Genomic DNA, 23,276 nt, shown 5'->3' on the forward strand with positions numbered 1-23,276 from the left:
TCTCTGGTCCCCAATCAATTTCCCTCTCCCTAGTCTTCCTATGTCTTGGATGGTCTACAATGGTGAGGGTATATCAACAGCAGCATGGCATCACAAGTCAAAACCTGGCAAGCACTCTCATATGTAACCACTACCTATTATGTATACCTGAACTTTAAATGATCTTAAACAGTGTTGTGGTGTGGCGTGCTCTACCAAATATTGGACCCCTGATGGTTCATTACGCACTTCAAAATTTATTATTTACAACTGTACTAATATGTAACAATTATGACAGACCTCAGACACCTGCTGAAAATGTGTGTTGTCCAGCTCTTCGACACAAGTCTGTAACTGATTTCCTTCACAATATCTTGAAGTTGCATTTAAAATAACTTTAAAATGAACTATGTTAGTATCATACAAGTGTATTAAGCTAAATGCAAAACCTACACATTTTAATTATCACAAAGTATGAACTGCATCTCAAGACATAATATTGTTCAATTTTAATCGTGAAACACAACCACTCCAGAACTATCCAGATTTACCTATGCAGCAGAAAACACACACACACACACACACACACACACACACACACACACACACACAGCCATGATAAATAAGGTAGTTTCACAACAGAGGACAAAAACAAAGTAATCAATGAATGAAGTGGTAGAAGTAAAGTGCAATCACTGTGACTAAAGGGACACATAACTCTTATTGGCTAATGCAATTAATGAAAACTGTGGTAGGTATTCATTAATTATTCCTTTCACCATAGCAGTGACTGCTGTTACAACGAAGTTCTAGGAAGAGTATATCTAATGTCAAAACAAATTTTTAAAATGTTTTTCTCACTCACTGCTATTTCCACATTCAACCTCTGCTACTCACAAATTTAAGATCTGAATTCTTACTTTAGAGTTCTGGAATTAAACTTGTTTTAAAATTATTAGCTGTAGAGCCCATGTTCTTACAAGTACAGTTCTATCTCAAGCATCTAGAGTGAAAATATAAAATTTTAAATAATTAAAAACACAAAACTGAAGTCACACAAAAATGTTCCAACCGTTCATTTCAAACATTCTACCACATTCAAAAAGAACCAATTTCATGAATGTTTACAATATTATATTACAATCTGGGCTTAATTCAAAACTTAACAGAAATATGCATTTTTAAATTAGAATTAGGGACTTCACATAGACAGATTACTGATAAAGGATACTCTTAGAGAATAAAATTTAAAGCGAATCCTTTAAAAAGAGCACACGAGAATAAATCCAATAGTTAAAAAAATGTGCTCTTAATAGTTCATGTCATATTGTGATGTGCTACAAATATATGTACATGTCCACAACTTCCCAAGTGTAAGAAAAAATTCTTTTTCCCACATAACAGAAAACCTGGACTGCAAAGCATGAAAATTTAATGGTGCTGTTCCACACAAGTGCGAAGTGTCAACTGTCACAACACAAAAACATGCAAAACATTGAAATAAACCCCATTCTACAAGAGAAATATTGTGATGTGGAAGCAGAATTTATAAACTCATAAATAAAAATTCTACTTACCATGGAACCGTTAACACTCAATTCCTGTTAACCAACACCACTCCATTTCTTTACACACTCTTGTTAATTTACATTATAATGTCAAAACATTCCCTGAGACAGAACTTACAAATACTCCTAATAAAGGTATTTTTGTTTTGTTTTAAGAGGATAAAGGAAAAGATAAACCTTTATTTATTTAATTTTATTTCATCCCAGTACAGACGCATGTATTAAAAACAGTTTACACAGAACGGCAAAATAATATTCTGAAATTAAATATTAAATAACCCTTGTCAATCTGCAATTGTGGTAGTCTCCTTACAGTTTTTATGTTTACACATACAAAAAAGTTTTTTTTTGTGGGACAACAAAACACAAAGTCGCTTTCTGAATCGCATGGTTTTATCGCACAGACAGGACACTACTACATTTAAAATTGCAGTACTCGAAAGGAATATCTATGGTTCCTACACAAAGTTTCGCACGTAAAATTCACGAAAACATAAAGGTAATCACTACGAATATGACTTTAAAAAAGGTACAGAACGATTCAATCTTCATAGACTTTCACAATTTAGTGAAACGAACGTGAAATATTTACATGGTTTCGTGAGAAATAACTCCCTACGTCCTGTTCAGTTTCAAACTGACGATAACTGTGTAAGCTACCCGTTTACCCCTGAAGTACACACCTACGATGTATCAGATTTTGAACGCCACAGCTACAGCTTGCATCCGAAGACTTAAATTAATTGCACTCATTGCTTGGTTTAGTCATTTTCTATTAAGCATAAGTCCTACGCTAAATTATACGAATGAAAGCGAAGTTGCAAAAAGGGGTGTCGTCTCCGTACGCCTGTCGTGAATTGTATCGCTGCCACCATCCGAGCGCCGTCCGCACTTCTCGCTGTTTTATCGCAACAGCAACACGACGTACACATTCGCCTGATATTCGGGAGCATCTAGTATCGGCGTGGCGGCGGCAAGTCACGATCGAGAGGTGACGGTGCAGGGTAGCTACGACACAACAAGAAGACGCAAACCTGTTACTGCAATTACATATCTCGCTTGTAACCTTTTTTCACAGGCTACGGTACACACGTTCATGTACCATGACAGCATGTGAAGGGGCAAGTGTGTCACTCATATGTTTACATATATATAATTCAGAGCATTTTATACATACACAATTTCTCAAAAATAAAATTACATTAACAATAAGGTCCACCTGGAATGTTCTGTCTAACAATCCAGGCACTGCCCAGCACTTAAGTATCACAGTAATTTTGATGATCTTGGCTTCAAACCATTCTTAAGTTCTGCACTAGACTGAAAGAGGAATGGAAGCAGTAATTTACTTCTGTATCACAAACCCAACTCGCTGAAATAGTTTACCTAACATTAGTTTTAGAAAAAATGTAATGCTAGTTATTGTGTGCAAATTGGTAACTACTTCATGTTGCTGACTGTTTTAATGTGGCTAACAATTAAATGAATCAAGTCTGTTTTGCCCTTTGTCACTGAAAAATCTTTTCCGCATTTAGCTACTTCTCTACCTTATTTTGTCAGGGCAAATGAACTATTACTGTTTTTGTTATTTCTTCACTTTTATTCCATTAGCTTCAAAAATATATTTTAGGGAAGTGTTTTCACATTGACTGCAATAATACGCACACCTTGAAAGCTACATTCACGACAAATGCATATCTTATTTTTAACCTTATGTCAACATACTTTTTTTATGGGTTACATCGTTAGCTGTTATTCTGCCATTGCCAGGGGAGTTGTCTGAGAAAATTCTCTCCAAATAATAATAATAAAAATAATAATAATAAAATGAATCATTTCCAGAATGAATAGCCAAATACTAAACAAATAATATATTAATTGGTTATAGTTCAAAGCCCAACGCTAATCACCAAGTATCAACTCACCTGAAAAATTCTTGGAAAGGGAGAAATCTTTCTCTCAAATATAATGCAATATTTGCAACAATTTGTTACAAAATAACTTTACTCCGTCTCAAATCATTGGCATTTCTAGTATCATGAAGACAGCGTGCTCTTTTTTCTTTACTTAATCAAATGTACTGAAGTGAAATGAAATGAAGGGATCAATGGAGAAAATCAATGATGATGCAAGAAATGAAATGATACCAGCGCAAACTATTCAGATGTAATGAACCTGAAACTTAATATGTAGTGGCAAGAGAAAACTTGGGCACACCAAGACACTGTATGACAAATTCAACAAACATATTCCTTGTGGCAGTGTAATCCATGGTACCCAATAGACTTGGTTCCCAACGACTTTATTCCTACATATACTATAAGAACCTCTGGTAGATGTCTTCAGAAAACACAGGTGGAAAAAATTAAGTGACACTGAAAGTGAGTTAATCCTGGAGCCTTGCTCAGATACCTAATGCACACTATTAAAACACTATCCCATAAGTTGAAGGTACCTCCAGGCAACCCTTAACCCCCGGGCAGGTGTACCTAGTATGGGGGATCAGCCAGGTGGGCCTATTGCAGACTTTCTGCAGATGTGACAGCCTCTTGATCATCCGTCTATGAGCACTATGCCAGTGCAGTACAGTCACATAGGCTACAGCCCAGCAACCCAATTGCCCATTCCTGCCCACCTATGCCTGTGAGCATCCAGCTGCCTGCCACTAGGCAGTCAAGCTCAAATAACTTGGCCTAATAGTTACAGCTACAGCTTGTGAAAGGCAGGAAATCTGGATTTGGGTTCCAGTCTTGCACAAATTCTGAACAATAATATTAATAAATTTCTTTTTATAAGAGCAACATAGCAAGCAACTTTATCTTTTTGTAGAGTAGTTTTACAGGAAATGCCTACAACTATTCCATACATTATTCAGAAGAAAAGGAACACCTGCAATTATAAAATTCACTTACAACTAAAGCTCCCAAAATTTAAAATTGAATTACAAATGTTTTGAATTATCCAGTCACAAGCAATGCAACTAGGAAAGTCTAAGAAAATACTTTTACATGAAACCAAAAATAAAGACCATCTGACCAACTTAATCTGAAGATATTACCACAATAGTAAAGAAACTATGATGAAGCATTAATTCAAAACAGAAGAGAGTGGCTTGCTTGCTAAGTCTGGGTATTAACTGATCAGGTGAGATGGCAGTACAACTGAACTTTACCGGAAGTGGCCACATTCTATTCAGAACTTCATTTCACTTCAGTAGTGTAAGAGAACTATAATTAACTAAACTGATTTCTCTCCCATTACAAGAACTTAACCAGATTTTCTGTGAAATCTTTAAATTGGTTACAATCAGTTCAAAGTTTCAACAGGAAACACTGCACTACTCCCAAAAATTTCTGATTATTTTGCTAACGGCTATTTCATTTAGTCACAAATAACTTACACTACTGTAAGAAATTTGATTTGTGAGTTTCAAAACAGAATCTCCCCCTCTGATTCTCAAAAAGTGAAAACAACAACACTGAATATCAAACAGCTGCTACCATTCCACTTTCAACAAAACACCAATAAAAGCACAAAAATAACTTACATGGCTTTCTATGATGAAACACATACCACAAGAGCCTAACACAAAGATGTAAACAAACAGATAGTGAACACAGAACAAAGTGCAGCCAAAACATGCCCCCAACAAACTGTCTTCCGCCTGAGCAAATTCCTCGGTTAATATTGCATGTTAGTAACAGACCGCCCAAAATAAAATTTCAAAAGAAATGATTTTACAATTTGTTTTTGATAAAAAAATTGCTCTGGCATCTGACATTCTGAGATGACAATGACACCAGCAAAAACAAGTGAACACTTTGCAGTGATGTGTCAAGCGCTGCAATCTAATTTTTCTTTGATGCATCAACTTACCGTCTGCTTGGGGCTCCATAAGGATCCATTTCGTCACGATCGTACCTGCGGAGACAGATTAAATAATATATTTTAACAACAGTCATTGCAGTTCAGTTCACATGAATGACTCAAACACTATGAAAATATTTGAAGGTATCCAGCATAAAATTAAAGATCCTTAAGCAATGGAAAAAATAAAATTTACTGCTTTGTTGCACATACTACTGTAAAGCACTAAATTGAACTTTGCTAGAAATAATGTGGTTCATGCGAGCGCACACACATGCACACGCACAGAAATTTTTATATGACAGAGATGGTGCAATACAGGTGGCAGTGTCAAAGAGAAATTAACAAACTGAGAGTTCAAAATTTATCACTAACAGATTCAGCTGTCTACTTTGAAACAACTCCACTTTCATATACATATCCTTTCAACAAACAATGACAGTTTACACAAAAATGATCAATTTTATGTGAAATCAGATGATCTCTATTTCAGAACTCATTTTACAAACAGCATGAGCTAAAAGAAAAGTTATCTTACCCTGAACTTCCATATCCTGATGAAGGAGGAGGGGTACGCCTGCGATATATGTCTGAGCCCAATCTTGCGCCACCATATTCACTGCGACGCTCAAATGATGCAACCGGTGGAAGACTAGTTCGTTCATATGGACTACCCATTTCAGAGAAAGAACGTCGTTCATATGGTGCACGCATCATGTCTGGGTATGACCTCCTCTCTGCTTCCCTGAAATTAGCATGTGACAAGGTTAATTATTTACCATCAATGACATATTTAATAAAACAGACTAAGTATATTACAGAGCAACTAACACTATACTATAACCACACGTACCTTTCCCTCGGACTTATCATGGGTGGAGGACCATGTGAAGGATAGTAATTATCATAACCACGTTCATAGCCCTCATAAAAGCCATTCCTCATGCTAGGTGGTGGTGCCATACCGGGTCGTCTTTCAAACTCTCTTGAATCCCTCATGTAAGGAGTTGCTCGTCCCATTCCTCTGAAACTACCTCGACCACGCATTGGTCCAAAACCCCCTCTGTAGCCTCCCCCTCTGCCACTTTTTTTCCCTGTAGATTGCTGAAAGCGCAGTAGTGAAATTAGTGTCTACAAACTTAATTATATTTATCATGTAAGAAGCAAATGAATTACCTCCACACTAATCTGAACACCCATGAATTCAGCATTGTTTAGAGCTTCAATAGCAGCAGCAGCCATTTCCTCCGTTTTCATGTGCACAAACCCATACCTGTTCAGGATGTCACATTCAGTAACTACACCATACTGTTCAAAGAGAGCTCTTAACTCTTGAACCTGAGCATGTTCTGGCAAACGGCCCACAAATATTTTTGTTTTCTGAAACAAAAGTAGAAATGAGAATAGCAAATAACATTTGTAAATGTAAGACACTTTACATTCTAAGGAGACTGACAAATCAGTCAATGGTTAAAAAGTGACTTCAGGCAAAAGACCTGAAAAACTGTTATTCAAAAGCACACTAAGAAATTTTCATCTTAAAGATATTCAGGGTATGTATCAAAGTTATCTTTGCAGTTACAATCATCAACCATATTAGCATCAGAACATGACAGAAAAAAGATCAAAATATTTAATTCTGTTTTCTGTACATGACTGCAAAACATGGTACTACGATTGTCAGCTGAATGCTTAAATGATATTAATAGAGACAGGGATGGAAAACAAACTTAAGACTAAAATTACTGAACAATTTCATTACAAAAGCCAACTTTCCTGATTTGGACATAAACTAACAATACTGACTAGTTCCTCGCTAGTAAAGAAGGATCAAAAGCTTTTTTTTTTTTTTTTTAAAAAAATCTGGCCTCCACCATCCCCACAGCCACCCATCTCTTAACACACAAATCTACTACAACATTATATACAATAATAAAAAAATAATCAGGTAAATTGTTGCACTTTATTATAATACTAAAATGCTCCTATTTGGTAGAAATATATCAAACTAGAAAAAGCTTTAAAGTGCAGCTGTACAATGCCATTTTCAGAATAAAACAAACACAAAATTTCTTGAAAAAACATTTTGTTTTTGTTTCTTTGAAAAAACATTTTGGCATAGCTTTCTATATCTTTTCTATGTTTTTAATTTTGTTTTATGTTCCCTACCTTTCTTAGCACCCACAGTACTGTTTGGGCCTCACTAATTCCCATCAAATCCTTTCTTAAATGCCTGTTCATTGTGCTCAATGTTTACTTTTTGTTTTTCAAACTTACTCTAGACGATTTGCAAGTGGCAATCGCAAAGTGAGCCTTTTCCTCTAAAATATGCACCATAGCATCCCCTCTTGCAGTCAAATGAGAATCCACTGTTTTTTCTACATATCTGCAGCGTATGCATTCAAGATGGTCCCTGATAATGGGAGTCCCCTTCCTATGTCCACAGTGCCATGTGAAAGTGCAAGTCCAGCCTTCACTCTCATAACAATAGCATATTTCTTTTTTCCAGAAGCATAACATGGTCAATAATATACAAATTATGCAGAACAACTTACTCTCTTTCTAGAAACAAAGAAGTATATATAACAAAGAAGTATATATAGTAATTAGGAACAGATACAGGCTACTCTATTTTCAAAAAAGGCCAATGGATAGTGCACATAGCTATAGGCCTAAGTTGCTGACACACATCTGTTGACCAAGAACTGAAAACAAATTATAAAAAGCTTTGGTGGATACTGAGGCAGCACGATACAAGCTGTTAACAGTAAGTTCATCTCATCTGAACTGTATAAATACCAAGAATTGGAGGTGGTTATAAGAAAAGGTAAAAACTAAAACATAGCAACACCTTTTCATATCTCACCATGGAGTTTTGAAGTATGGCTAACATACCTTTCATAGGCAATGGTACAAGTTATGTGGAGGCCCCCCCCCCCCATATATTTTTCATAGTTTATGTATAGTTTACATACAACACAAATACATATATAATATGCATCAAAATTCTCAAAGACTTTTCCGTTGTTCTGTGTAACTTCTGAATTTACCCCGTAATTTCAGTTTTTAATATGAAAAGTGCATCAAATACGACAGATTCTGATAAATATGACAAAATGAAGACATCAGGATTTGCATCAGATCAATCTGTTACCATTTCCTATGTAACACATTCTTTGGCTTCAACTCTAAACCAAATTATTACCTTCCAACCAAACCTAGACTTCAAGCTACACTACAAACAAACACTGGTGTTCAACCAAAATTTATAATCTTATAAAGTTTTCAAAGCCCTAAATTTAACTATGGCAATCTGATTTTGGAATATATATTAAATGAACCCTGAAAATTGTATGCTGTAATTGTAAAAAATTAAAGATTGAGCTTACCCAGTATGGATGTTTCAGAACCTGTGACTGTTAAATACATAAAACTGCCACCAGTCACTTTTTTGATATAGTTATTTACTCATTCCACAAACCAGTTTTCAAACCTTTTCAGGCTCATCTGACATGATTTTCCAAAAGTTGCATAGCTATTTCAAGCAAAAAAGGGGGGGGGCTCAGTAACAAAAGAATAAATGAGATCGAAGCCAGGAAGATTGGGAGACATTAGTATCATCACAGTGAAACATCTGTACCATCATTATGAGGTGAACATGTCCAGTTCTAACCACTTCGGATATGTATAGACTTTCATGGTCATATGAACTGAGAAGAAAGAGATACCTTATAGGATTATGTCCTACAAATATCCTCTGTTTAAAAACACCAGCGCATCGAGGATCTGTTACAAGTTGTGTGTGTTCACAGCAGCATACTGAGCAGATGAGTATCTGATGTAAACAAAGATAAACCCCATGATTGGTCAGAAGCCGTAGCATGCCTATACTGTTGGTGTTACGCTCTTGGAAAGAAGTCCTACGTAGTATTAGATATATTATTACTAGGTTACGTTAAATGAAACTTCAAGATATTCAAACGTATTAACAGTTGTCAACGATTTTCTTAATTATCCTTTAGCTGTTTAGTTTTTATTCCGAAATCGTAACCAGTCACAGCCTCTGCACTGTTATGCTCCGATTGTCATGCTGTTAATACAGCAGTATGAAAATGTCTGAGGCTGCTTCCTGTTCCTTAGTGAAACAAGTGTGTGGAGCACGGTTACAAAATACTGAGAAATAGGTAGTTCTTGATGTTTGTCATAAATTTAGAGAGATAATTGGCTTTGAAGTTTTCTGAGGGACTGTATTAGATACTGAACAGCTGCACATTTGATTTATAGTGAAATGGTCCAAATGGCTCTGAGCACTATGGGACTTAACGTCTGAGGTCATCAGTCCCCTAGACTTAGAACTACTTAAACCTAACTAACCTAGGGACATCACACACATCCATGCCCAAGGCAGGATTCAAACATGCGACCGTAGCGGACGCGTGGTTCCAGAATGAAGCGCCTAGAACCATTCGGCCACTATGGCCGGCAATTTATAGCGAAATCGGTAGCGTAGTAGTTTGACGATTTGACAACTCATTACAGTTCATGGTTCACTGGTTCAAGCCTTGCCTGTGTCAAATTTTTTCTCGTTCAATTTGAAACACCTACCTCTCGTAATTGTAAATTCATCACCATTTTATATGAATAATTCACGTTGTCTTGATTTTAATTAAATATTGCATGCAAAATTCCTCTTTTCATTTCAAATATAAATCCTCAGTTATTAATATTCTATGAAAGGCTATTAATAAAGGTTGCTTAAATTAAGAAAACATAAAAATTTAATTTTTAAGGCAAAAATGAAAAACCAAATACTCCCTATTTGGATTACATCCATTGTTTTATACCACAGTTGTAGAGCTGTACCGTAGATACATGAAAAACAATTATTTTCACAGCATCGAGTGCACCATATAAATGCTGCATTTTTACAAAAAAATAGTTCAAACGGCTCTGAGCACTATGGGACTCAACTTCTGAGGTCATTAGTCCCCTAGAACTTAGAACTAGTTAAACCTAACTAACCTAAGGACATCACACACATCCATGCCCGAGGCAGGATTCGAACCTGCGACCGTAGCTGTCTCGCGGTTCCAGACTGCAGCGCCTAGAACCGCACGGCCACATCGGCCGGCTGCATTTTTACACTTGCTACTGTACCATTACAATACAAATTTAACAGAACTGATTTGGCCTGAGAAAATTACAAGACTGTTGAGCTGCCAGACGTACTGAGACTAACACACACAGCTTTCTCACTTGTCACTGCTGAACACTGGCAGGGTACAGAATGGCATGTCATAAAAGAGGAGGAGAAAATGGGGTGCTCTATGGCTTCGTGGATACTGCTGTTGATTGACCCATTACCAACATAGCAGATGGCATTTCCAGAACTGAAATGTGTTTCTTGGATCCAGAAAAGAAAAGAGCTAAGAGATTACCAAACGACTGACTGTAATCAATACCATCCATCAGTGGCTTCAGTATTCAACAGTATGTTGAAATCCCATCGCACATAGCTCAGTCAGAAAAATCTTGTTTGTAATTAAAATACTATGTCAGATGAGAACGAGAGCATTTTATGCTTTCTATCTGGTAACCTAAGAAGCGCATGGTAGTGCTGCACTTTTGTCGAATATTATTCCATTCTCTTTAAAAATTAAATAACATTTGAAGCTATATTGTTTCTTCACCCATCTCTTTTTACATCTGAATTGCAACTGCGCACATCATTGCACGTTAGTTGGACTGCTGGTTAACCAGTGCTGTAAACCTATTGTCTCGCACATTATTATCACTCAGTCTATATGCGTGTAACTCAGCATAAAATGTATCCCTATGATCGTACTTGACTGTATTGGTCACAGCTTGGCTTCCGCTATACGTGAAACAAATCCAATGTGAGTCAAGAAAACACAGAAGAATGCATGATGTAATGTTTGCATCAGGTTTATAATTATGATGAACAGAGTATAACAATGGGGCCTCACAATGTTGGGATCACAGACTTGCTCCAAACTCTGTACACTTTTAGTAGGGCATAAAAACAATATAATGTGCAAGTAGTTATGTGCATTACTCTGACAATTCCGAGAAAATCATAAGAGAAGTTTTAACCATCCATTATGTAACTGATGTATTTGTGCAAAGCTGCTTTTAGTAGGGCATAAAAACAATATAATGTGCAAGTAGTTATGTGCATTACTCTGACAATTCCGAGAAAATCATAAGAGAAGTTTTAACCATCCATTATGTAACTGATGTATTTGTGCAAAGCTGCCATATGTAAGAAGTCACTGTAGCCAAACAGTTAGCATTTGTGCTTTGTAAGAGGGTCGTGCACGAAGCGACTATTCGAATTCCACAAACATCTTATTTTTTAATCTATATTTTTTTCAGCACTGGTCGCGCTACTTAATTTATACAGCATTTGAGAGGTAATAAAATAAAGAAAACCCATGTGCATTTTCATGATGTTGTTATGAGTTTCATATGTTATTTGACTATTTACTATTTGTAACTAAATTTTCAGGATGGGCTTGGAAAGCCAATCTCAAACTGTGATAATTAATAATGCAAATGATGTTATTCACAGTCAGTAACGTCGTTAGTCACAACGTGCCAAACCACAATAGTAATGTACAATTATTCTTCAGACGTAATCTCAACATCACATGTTGAACAATGGTATCTGTCCTACAGACAATGAAAACAGAACTTCATGCAAACAGCTATGGTTTTTACCGTTATTTAACCTCAAACATTATAAATTAAATAATGATACAAGTGATAAAAAAATTAATTATTAAGTTTGAGCAGAAGTTGGACCTTCGCCTCATACATATTCCTCTCATGAAGCCTGAACGCTGATCACTTGACCACCACAAACCATCTAATGTCCAGCACCTTTGCACAGACACCTAATAGACATACAAAACTTCTCTTGCAATTTTCTTGGAATTTCCAGAATATTTATTATTATTTTCAGTGTTCACTTTTAAAAGATTTTGGGCCTCACTAAATTAACAGAATTGTTTCCTGTAATATTCGATAAGTACTTGTAAGAGCCGTCACTGCCAGGAACAAATTGTCATTATCAATAATATACAAATTAAACATGGTGCTGTACATGAATGTCCCTGCTGTTTGTCTCATTCTTTCAGTTACTTTCAAGAGCAAAGTAAGGCATTTTTTTCATAGTTAATTGTAATTTTTTGCACAAATTAGAACATACTTTCACAATCAGCATACTTTTACCACTGGAGAGGTTATTGTAGACTTCTTTTCGTAACACATTTGTAAATAATGAGTATGAAGTTGGCAGGTTCTCACTTTCAAAGATAGAAAACACAGCAATGGTTTCCGAAACTGCAATGAATGCATTAACTGAAGATACAATGAGTTGCTGCTGAAATTTGCGTGCAAAAATTATTACCACAGAGACAACAATCCTCCACTTTTACAATCTTTTTACAGCATAGTCCGTATCAATTAAGGCAGGCTAGGAAAAAATCTTACCTTCATAGTCTCAGATGTTACTGAATTTAGGATATATTAAAATGAAGGACTAAGTAAGGAACACACTTTTTGTTTTCTCCAAAAAAAATTTCTGCTCCAAGATACAGCCCTCCAAAGATGACGCTGGGTGTACTACTTTGAAGATGCGAATTTTGGAAAAAATTTAAAATGCTATATCTCCGGAACAGTTATAGATATTTCATTGTTGTTTTTTTATTTGAAAGATAATTGCTTTATGATTACAAAAAAATTCTCCACTGGACTTACCTGTCAAAGTTCTTTTACAGATATTTACATTCTGAACTTTTTTATAATTTATGGAAATTTTTTTTCCAGAAATGCCAATCTATAAAATATTGTTTTTTTTTCTTGTTGATTAGTACCATATAGTTCTAAATTCCCTGAAAAGGAGAGCTTCCACTTTTAGGTTGAACAGGTTTCATAAACAATTGAAATTTTTGCCATACACAAAACCTGTTTTGCTACCACGGTATCACATAACAGGCTCGTAAAAATCAAAACCTAGTCTTATTTATATTTTAAATAATTTTAGTTTTGAAAGATGAGAAAGAGACTCATTTTTCAAGCATTTTAAATGGTTCCAAAATGTATGTGAAAGGTCCAAAGACTATTTATACAACTTCTGTGCGCTCTGTTTTCTACTGAAATTAGTCAGTCAATGAACTAAAAATTTTCCCACTGCTTCCGTATCTTCCTTTGATGTAGAGTGATGCCTTCCTGTTGAACCACTAGGAACTGGAGCACTTACAATCTTCAAAACATTGTGAACAGGAACTGAGCACTGATGGCGTTGCTGTCCTTCAGCTGGAAACCTTTATGCAGCAACTGGTTCATGTGATAGCATAAAGTTCACTACAATTTTGTTTAACTCATAACTGGTGTCTATAAACTTTGCAATCCACCAGTCACAGTCAAAGACACACACCACAAACATCCCCATTCTCAGGTTGTGAATCTGAATACTATCCTGCTGTTTCTGAGGTGTTGAATGAAAGAACGAAATTTCTTCTTTCTTGCTCTTTCCAGTGCGTGCAATATGACATCGCCCATAACCTTGAGCCCAAAAATGTCTTCTGGATTCCTTTCACAGGAGTAGTTTGTTTTGACCATTCTTCTTTTTTTTGCTTACAGAATTCTTCGATTTCATCTTTAGACAAAAGAATGAGGGCTGTGGATTTCACAACTATGGTAAAATCCGCAATCCTCAGCATTCTGAATCACAGCTGTATCTGGTCTGTAAAGATTTGTTTTGTAGCATGGTGCTTCCGCAGGCCTCTTACACCATTGCAAGGCCCCTTTCTGTGACCAGTAGCACTGTACACCCAGTCAGTTGACACAAGCAACTTACTCAATTCAAACAGCTGGTAACGATTTTTTAAACGAATAAGAGCACCATCAGTTATAACGATGATCTTCTCTGCCTGTCTGCAGTTGAAGAATTTTTCGCATTTCCAGCAAAGCATGTGCTGAGTCATGTCCTGTGTCATCACTTAACAACTGCAACACTTGTGATCTTGTTTTGAAAAATATGTCACTCCCATAAAAACTGAAACCTGTTTATTACTCCAATGATACCCCTTTACTTCTTGTGGGATAATTACAGACCAGTTCTCAGCAAAATGACAGTGAAGCACTGAACATAGTTCTTCAAGCCTGTACACAGCGTTTCACTTCCACACTGTGTTGGCGTTGCAATTTCTTCAGATGCTGGCGTGTTACTACTTTCACTGACCATTTACCAAGTTCATCAATGAAACTGTCAAAAGCAACAGTTTCCTTGATTAGTTTATTTTCCTCCTATGTCGCAAATGTAATTTCTGCAGAGTTATCTGCTATGTTTTCCAAGCAAAGTGTCTGTAAAAACAGTCCTCCCTTTCCAGGGCAGTCACTACATTCTTGAAACAAACTAGTCTCTTGCTTTACGTCACAGACAACTCAAGGGCTTCATACCCCCAACCAAGGTGTCATGTCAAGTGCTCCAGTAAGTTCTTCAAAGTTACCACACCAAGTTCAAAATTTGCACAGTACACACAGACAGACATCTCTAGGTGGGTGTGGAACAACCCACTTAGGCCATAGTGCTTAGAATTTTGATCTTCCGACATGTGAAGTTGTACAGTTGCTCTTATAAATTGCAAAAGTTTCTTTAATACTGCGAGTCATGTACCTCATCACTTTCGCAACTTTTTGACCTTCAACTGCTGCAGTTATGTGTTTTTGTTGGCATTCTGGCGAGAACAGTCCCATTTATTTTCCAGATAAAATGACTGCACTATTTTAACTTGAGCTGCTCCTACAGGATGACCATAATAGCGATCTGGTCTTCCAAAGACTCCTTTTATTTACAGACCTCTCATTTCTTGATTTGTCTACCATGTACTTTGATATTAATGGAACATGGTTCAAAATTGTTTTCTTTGGAAATGTCTCTGGAATAATAGTTGAAACTCTAATCTTGTCACTGTAGGAGACACATTATTCAACAGCTGAACTAATATTTGTGAAAAATTCTTGGCAAGGGGTGCAAGAGTGATTTGGCTAATTTCTTCTGAAGATGGAATTTCTACTTTGAAGAGTGGTTAGTTTTGCTGTAATGTTTTCATTCATAGCTTTAGTAATTTATTCATGCATAGAGTTTGTGACTCAACTTCACTGACCACGGTTTCTTAACAGGACTCACACCTACCTACCGCTGTAGCTGACTGATTCAGGGTACGTAATTCTTCCTCTCTTTATGCAAAATCTGCATCATCTGCACCATGGGAAGCTTCATCTTGTTCAGATACTATCAATGTTGTTATTCTGTCAAAACATTTACAACACAAAAAGTCGTGACTGGACGCCACTGGAAACATCTTCACTTTGAAACAAAGTCTTCAAATCAGAACACTTATTCCCAACCTGAACAAGGTCTTTATTTTTGTCTTATATATCACTATTTTATGGATATGCAAATAGTCAGCACACTTCACTCTCCAGTGGCCGCAGTCAGAAAACATTTCAAAAAATCCTTTTCACAAAACACACTGCAGTGACAACTGGCAAATTCCTCACAAAACACAAAACTCATTGGATAGTCTCAGATTTCTTAGAAGCCTCTTGAGTAAACACATTAGCACTGAATAACTACAATACAGAAGCCTGCAATGAACAACTGTGACAAACTGACAAGTAACTACAAAAAAGTTTAAAAAATATCTGCAACAAAGAAAGTGTTAAGAAATATGAGCAACAAAGACAACAGAAATAAACATTGTAACAAACAAACTAGTAAGAAACAACTTCAGTGAAGACATACATTTCCCTTGAAAGTCAGAAAATCATATTTTTTAAAAATAAAACTTGTTTAACTTAAAAGCAGAAGCTCTCCTTTACATAGAATACAGTACAAGGTATTAATCAACAGGAAAAAATTTAACTATTCTGGATTGGCATTTTGAAAAAAAAAAATATCTGTAAATTATAAAAAAATTCAAAAGGCAACAGTAAAAGGACTTACAGGTATGTCCAAATGGAGGATACCACTGTAATCATAAAGCAATCATCTTTCAAATAAAAAAATCCTAACAAAATATCTAGAACTGTTACAGAGATACAGCAGCCAAGACTATGAAGGCAACACCCCCTGACTGAAGTGATATGGCTTATCCCTTACAGTATTATGGCAATACTATATTTATTATTCTGTTGCACAAAATAGTTATAATTATGTATGCTTAACTAGACAGCATTATGTTATGCATGCAGTCCTGAAATGAATAACTAGATCAATTAAAATGAATTCAATAAACTGATCAAATCAAATAAGATGAGTGAAGATACGACTTACCCACTGGTGCACAAGCTATAAGTTTTTATTAATACTAATCAGGCACACAAAATTATTCTGTACTTGCAGTCAGCATTTCTGAAATGAACTTTAAGTGCTTAGCCATGTATTACCTTCATGACTGGAAAAACTAATTACTGAAAACAGCAACCTGTCACATTATTTGCAAAAATCATTCAGTCACAGCACGAAATATATCAGATGTGACTTCCATACTATATTTGGTACAAATCAGAAAACTAATGTTATAAAAATGTCCCCTAGGTGGCAGTGTTGCATCAACAAAATCATGGTACAGCAGATGATTATTTGAGGTTAGGGGCACTCAACATCATGGTCATCAGCACCCTGGTATGGCTGATGTTCACCTGGTCCTTATTTATCAGAACTTCACATGGCCACGAAAACTGACAGATGTTCCCAATGGTAGAAACTGGGCACCCTGGTATGGCTGATGTTCACCTGGTCCTTATTTATCAGAACTTCACATGGCCACGAAAACTGACAGATGTTCCCAATGGTAGAAACTGGGCATGTACACATCACAATGTCATGAAAAAATACCATTGCAGTGAGCCTAACAGCCACCCAAAAAGATCATGCACACAAGTTTGGTGTTTTCATGCAGAGGGATATGATGAATATTGACTCTTATTGCACACGACATCTATTTGTTGAACAATTTTATAAAAATGATGAAATGTAATACAATTACATTAGATGGAGAATGTGAACAGACAGTATGATGATTTTGAAAAAACAATGGTTGTACATGAAGGATACTGTCACTCTTCAAGTGGAAGTACTGGATGGAATATTTAGTCTTGCAGGAATGAGAAACCTGCCACATTTAATTCATCAAATAGCATGGTAGACTCTGAAGCAAAATATTTTTCATAAGCAGAGAGGTACCTGGCACATGCTACATATCCATTTTGTTCTTATCTGCTTTTCTTTGGTGCTTGATCATAGCAGCAGATGTACTTGAACTTTCTGTTCTCACACTTTTAAACACACAAGTATACTTTTTGCTAATCTGCATCAGACTGACTACTGAAGTACCTGACATCATTCCTTGAAGCAACCAGTGCGCCGCTCAGAAGACTTCTGGCCACTTCGCTCCAAAACTTTATCATCACTGTATCAAGCTTCAGTTTCTGGTGAAGTACAAGGCATTCACAATATTCGCATGAATCAAGTATGAGAAGATACAACCTTCAACTCTTCTTGAAAATTTCCTATGCTGATCTCCTCTGATAACTACATGAAGGTATTTCAGCTTGGAGTATATATCTTATCTTTTATTTTTTCCCTACACCGATTCATTATAAAGTGAAATGTACGGCAATATCTCAAAGCACATATATGAAGTTCATTAATTTTTAAATGTAATTTTACTGCAAAAACTGCTAACAATACTCGACATTCCACATAGCTACTAATAGTGACAGTGATGCATGTGGTACATGTTTTAAACTCAGAGTTAGTCATGAAATAATTGTCTTCTGTAGGATATATCTAAAAACCATTAATGCTACAGTGACTATGAATGTATAGAAGCCATTGTCTCACCTGTAATCACCAATATACCACATAAAACATAAGCAATTACGCACCGGACAGACCAAGAATACAGTGCTCACTGTGGGATATATCACCATAGACTGTCTACTTGGAGCAATGCTACTTCTAACCACTTTGGTTGTAGTGGGAACTACCAACATTACAGACAACAGGTGGTTATTACACACATCTTTATGCTGGATGTGTCAGAACTTCACAATTAAGTGGTGTGTTTTCTGTACCACCATGCATTTAAGCGAGGAGGGTGGTGGTACACAAGTTGTTCCACCTGCCTCAAAAGAGTTATGGATTGTCCAAGAGCTCCAACTGGATACGGCCCTAGTGACCGTAACAGCTATGATGGCGACCTCTAAGTAAGCACAATCATCTCAACTCTGTGCAATTGGAACTTTGAGACTTGTGACAATAGAAATTTTAAAGGTGTGGTTCAATGAGATGAAATTTATAGGAGAATTTAGGTGTGATGAGACACTGAAAGCATTAAATATATACAACAATTAGACACAAAGTATAGAAAGAATTAATGCCATAATCTAACCCACATGTCACAAACCCTGCCAACTCAGAAACTTTTAAGATATCAACCTACTGTATGGAAGATCTACAAAAGGAAAGCAAGTAGAATAAGCTATATAGCCAAATTCTTCACTGAAGTAGGAAAGTAAGGAGGTGTAAAAGACAAGCATTACAGTTTTGGAGAGCAAAAATTACCTCCAGGAAATCAACATGGGTGTCCAATGTCACTAGATTCATCCAACAGAATAATGAGATAGTGGCACCCAGATTTATGGTATGTAGCATGACTTCCAGGATGGATGGAAGTATTATCAGGAGGGACAGCAGGAACAGGGCTGAGACTATTCAGGGGAAGTGATATGTAGGCTGACTAAACGGAACAGGATGAATTTTGTGAAGATAACAGGACAGGCAGCATAACCCATGCATGCAAGCCAACATAAGATACATAACTTTACACTGTATCATGATACTACACTATCTGTAGAAAAGATACTATGTTGCAAAAATTTTGGGCAAGGCACCAAAAGAAAGCAACAAAGAGCACTACAAATCTATTGCAATAAACTGACTGGTGCAAAGTGTGTGATGAATAAGTGAAAATGAGAAGAGAAGCAAGTAACTTTAAAGCTTCATGAAGACCAACAAGAAAAGAGGAGCTATTAGTATGAGTCTGGATATCTCAAGTACACTACAGAAACTGAGGCATAAAAAGGTAACAGATCCACATATTTACAAATTATACAAAAATGTAAGTGTTCTCTAGTACCTACACAGCTACATGAAAAGATAACCAATGAAGCCCAACAGCAAATTCTGTGAAACACACCTAAGATGGCAGGTCACTAGCCCAATCCATGAACAATGGTGGTTCGTCCAGGTTGAGACAAGGGTGGGGAAGGGGGATTGCACTGTTGCCCGCTTCAAGCGACAGTCGTGGAATGCACAAACATGTGCTCTGTGCTTGATGAATGTGTGTGTCCTGCAAATTACCTCTCTTGGTTGCTGGTGTAGAATTTGTTACCTACCAACATCACCAGCCATGACAAATCACAACAAGTGGAATAAAAGTCACTAAATAACTTCCTGCAATCATATACAATGGTAGTATTACTTACAGCATTTACAAAAGAGCACTCACAACACTACTGAACAGTCATTGGCTTTCTGAGAATGTGTGAATTAGGTGTGTAGAATTAGCCTAAACTCTACCACCATTGCTCGTGCCTACGACTATTCCTATGTTTGGAACTGACAACCAATGTCACATAAAAAGAAGTATTCATACAGCAAGTTCTGCCATTTATTATTAATTGCAAGTCATGACTGGATCAACACATCAGGATTACATTAAACCAAAACAACAATGGAACTACAAAACTGATGTACTTCTTAGAAGTACAGTGTGTTCATTATTTATATCAGGACTTACCGGAGGTGTGCTGGAAGTCCTGATATCTGTAACAAGAAATGTATTTTTTAAGTACTATGTAAATCAAACCATGGCATTCTCACACATAAAACAGTTCTTATTACAACTATAGCTACAGCTATTGCTCAAACATAAATCGTACATGCAGTTTAACTTGACACTGCAAAAATAGGGTGCTGGGGCCAGCAGAATCCCTTACAGCCAGTCTCATCTCCCACACAGTGTGAGGTTAGACTGTGTTTATAGTACTTTTACACATATGGGCATCCACCGATAACACAACCTCAGTTAAAAATAATAATACATGCTGGTTTGTTAAGCTGGCTTCAAGTTAAAAGTAGCCAATGAGAGAATGGTGAGGTAGCCAATGATTAGATCTGTAACACACGACTTTTATGCAATGAAAATTTCCCACATATCTGTAAAAGTGGTATGCATTCTCTCTGTGATCATAATATTCCAGGGTAACCTAATAACAACTTAACTGAATTCTATCAAACTTCCATGAGACCATGCAGAAGGCACTGCCAATGTAATTGCCAAGTGACAAATGTACACTACACCTAGGTGTTACAACTACGATAATTCATACTTTTTGCCACAACTGAAGATTCAGAAGGCTTCATAAAGTATTCTTTGCGTCAGAACTTTGAATGTTTAACGATTCCAATTTCCATAGTATTTGCTGTAGGTCAATGAAAATGTCAGATCCCAATTTTCAGGGTTTTTGCTGTAGGTTTTGGCATCGTCAGCTGTGATTGACCTATATACGCCAAGGGAAGTTTTTTAGTTCATCATTTTGTGTGTTTTGAGATCTTGGTGTGTGTTTTTACCGTTATATTTAACTTATCCCCACCCTAAGACCTCCAATTTCCCACAGTCATCCTGTTAGTTTGATTGTATTTTTGGAGGGAGATGTTATTGTCCAATTTATACATATTTTCGTGTTTGTTGCCGCTTGTATGCAGGGACATTATAGGCGCCATATTGGAGGCGCTTAGTATCAGCCATTTCTGCCATACTGATGCCATGGATCAAAGCAACGGGTGGAATTTGACACTTCTGTAATCCCCAACAGATTTATATTAAAATTTACTTTATTTCTATGATTAAACATATTTTATGTTAGCTTTACATCCCATCCTAATTAAAATCAATGGCTGCTGCAGCACAATGTAGCATCTTTGTTATTGGAAGATGCTTTGAGGTATGTAATTTGGCCAGCTTCAGTATAGATTTAACACTGCAACTACTCTTTAAAAAATATGTAGATCCTACAATGGATGAGTGTGGACATCAAAGAGAAACACATGCAAATAACCTAAAAACAAACTATTAGTTTTCACTATCAGTTTCAAACACACAGATCAGATCAGCAGCTATAAAATGCAAGGCCAGCATATTTAACACAAATAATATTAAGATGTCAGTGAAATATAGCCCATGGAGTTCTATTCCTCAACTAATAAAATATACATCACCGCAAAACTGATAGTCATAAGGCACCAATCAGAACAGAGTTAATACATGTCGTTTAAGATCAATAACTGCATACATTCTATATGAGAAAAATCAGATACATCTAAGGGGTGGTGAGGGAAGCAGAGCATTAGAAAATATGAAACAATCATGAACAGGAACTTTCACAACGGAAAGGTGTCACGAAATATATCAGACTACACAATAAGTCGGCCATAACATTTGAAGAGGATGGCAGGAGACAAAATATTTGAGAGATTAAAGGCAGGGAAACTGTGTTCTGATAAAGATAAAAGAAAATTATATAAAAAGGACATGGAGGTAGTTAAAAAGGAAAAACTAAAATCAAATTACTACTGTAACAGTACTAAAGATATCTGACTTCGGTCTACATATAAAACCCAGTTCACTTAGTAGTGTCTTTGTTGGTAGCCCCTTTGTAATCCTGTACTACAACAGTATTACCTGTGACCATTAAACTGGCTAGTGTGCGATATTGTCAACGACACTGAAACAGCAAAAGAATTGCCTACTATACAGTGTACACTACCTAATGCAATAACAAAGAATCATATTTACTGACTCATTGCTAATTTTAGGTGTGCATTTTCTCCATTGGTTATGTTTGTTCAGTTGCTTTTTCTCATTTTAAGTTATGTCGATAGAAAATGTTCTACCTCATTACCTTCCTGTACATAATTTCCAAAGTACATCATTGTTGTTTGTCAGTGTTTAAAATAGGGTCCACCTTGTGTACTATATTCTACACTCACTGAAAATGTGTTTGACGACTAATCCATCAGCATATACATATTACTGTTCGTGGATAAGCTAACGGTTAATGCCCTACCTGCAAATGATGCAAATTAACTTTCACTAAGAATTTAATCAATGAATTGTTTTAAACTGAATTTACATGTAAAATTCAACAGTCAATACTTCACAGTATCTACTGAAGCATTCCAAGCAGTAGTAGGTAAAATGGTGTGACGATATCCTACGGGTGTAGTTAGGAGTGGATATTAAATAAACAGCTAAATCAGATTTATAAACTTTGCTATTAGTTTTCTTTTTATTACGGCTTACTTAGCAGCTCAACATCAATTGAAAACATTCCCCATGTGCATCTCAAACGTTACTTAAAAATCTAACACTGCCTTAGCGAACAACACACAAGTTAGTCACTACACAATTCGAATAGGCACCTCCATAAAGAAAGGCCGATGATTTTAGATTTGAATCAGGAATGTGGTTAATCACCACAACTGAGTCCAAATGACGGAGAGAATATAGGAGAAATAAGTTAAGACAGTACGTACAACAGGCATTATCTCTCCTCCCCCTCCCCAAAAAAATCCACCAGAAGCAAAAGCGGGAAAGCTACATTCAATTTTACATTTCAGTTGCGCTTCGTCGCAATCTCATTAAAACATACTACTCTTCCTCCCGCCATCCCCAAACCCCTTTTTTTCACGAGGATTCAAAC

General features: G+C 36.3%; 1 protein-coding gene across 1 annotated transcript; it reads right to left on the minus strand.

Annotated features, from left to right (window-relative positions):
* Window positions 1-1,725: 1,725 nt before the first annotated feature.
* LOC126471454 (RNA-binding protein 4.1-like) lies at window positions 1,726-19,204 on the minus strand. Its single transcript, XM_050099648.1, has 6 exons — window positions 19,075-19,204; window positions 6,591-6,794; window positions 6,268-6,518; window positions 5,953-6,159; window positions 5,424-5,468; window positions 1,726-2,555 (listed from the first exon to the last, which is right to left on the minus strand). The coding sequence occupies exons 1-6, from the start codon at window positions 19,162-19,164 to the stop codon at window positions 2,501-2,503; spliced, it is 852 nt and encodes a 283-aa protein (XP_049955605.1). The 5' UTR covers window positions 19,165-19,204; the 3' UTR covers window positions 1,726-2,500.
* Between the last annotated feature and the right edge of the window lie 4,072 nt (window positions 19,205-23,276).

The sequence above is a fragment of the Schistocerca serialis genome, chromosome 1, assembly GCF_023864345.2.
Source record: "Schistocerca serialis cubense isolate TAMUIC-IGC-003099 chromosome 1, iqSchSeri2.2, whole genome shotgun sequence".
NCBI lineage: Eukaryota > Metazoa > Arthropoda > Insecta > Orthoptera > Acrididae > Schistocerca > Schistocerca serialis.

Bases quoted from the DNA above. Each gene is read 5' to 3' on its own strand.
- LOC126471454 (XM_050099648.1), bottom strand. From the start codon at position 19,164: ATGCTACATACCATAAATCTGGGTGCCACTATCTCATTATTCTGTTGG. The intron at 6,795-19,074 runs GTAATTTTTGCT...CTTTTGTTTCAG, and splicing joins CCCATGTTGATTTCCTGGAG to AAAACAAAAATATTTGTGGG. The intron at 6,519-6,590 runs GTAATTCATTTG...CTGCGCTTTCAG, and splicing joins GTGTTCAGATTAGTGTGGAG to CAATCTACAGGGAAAAAAAG.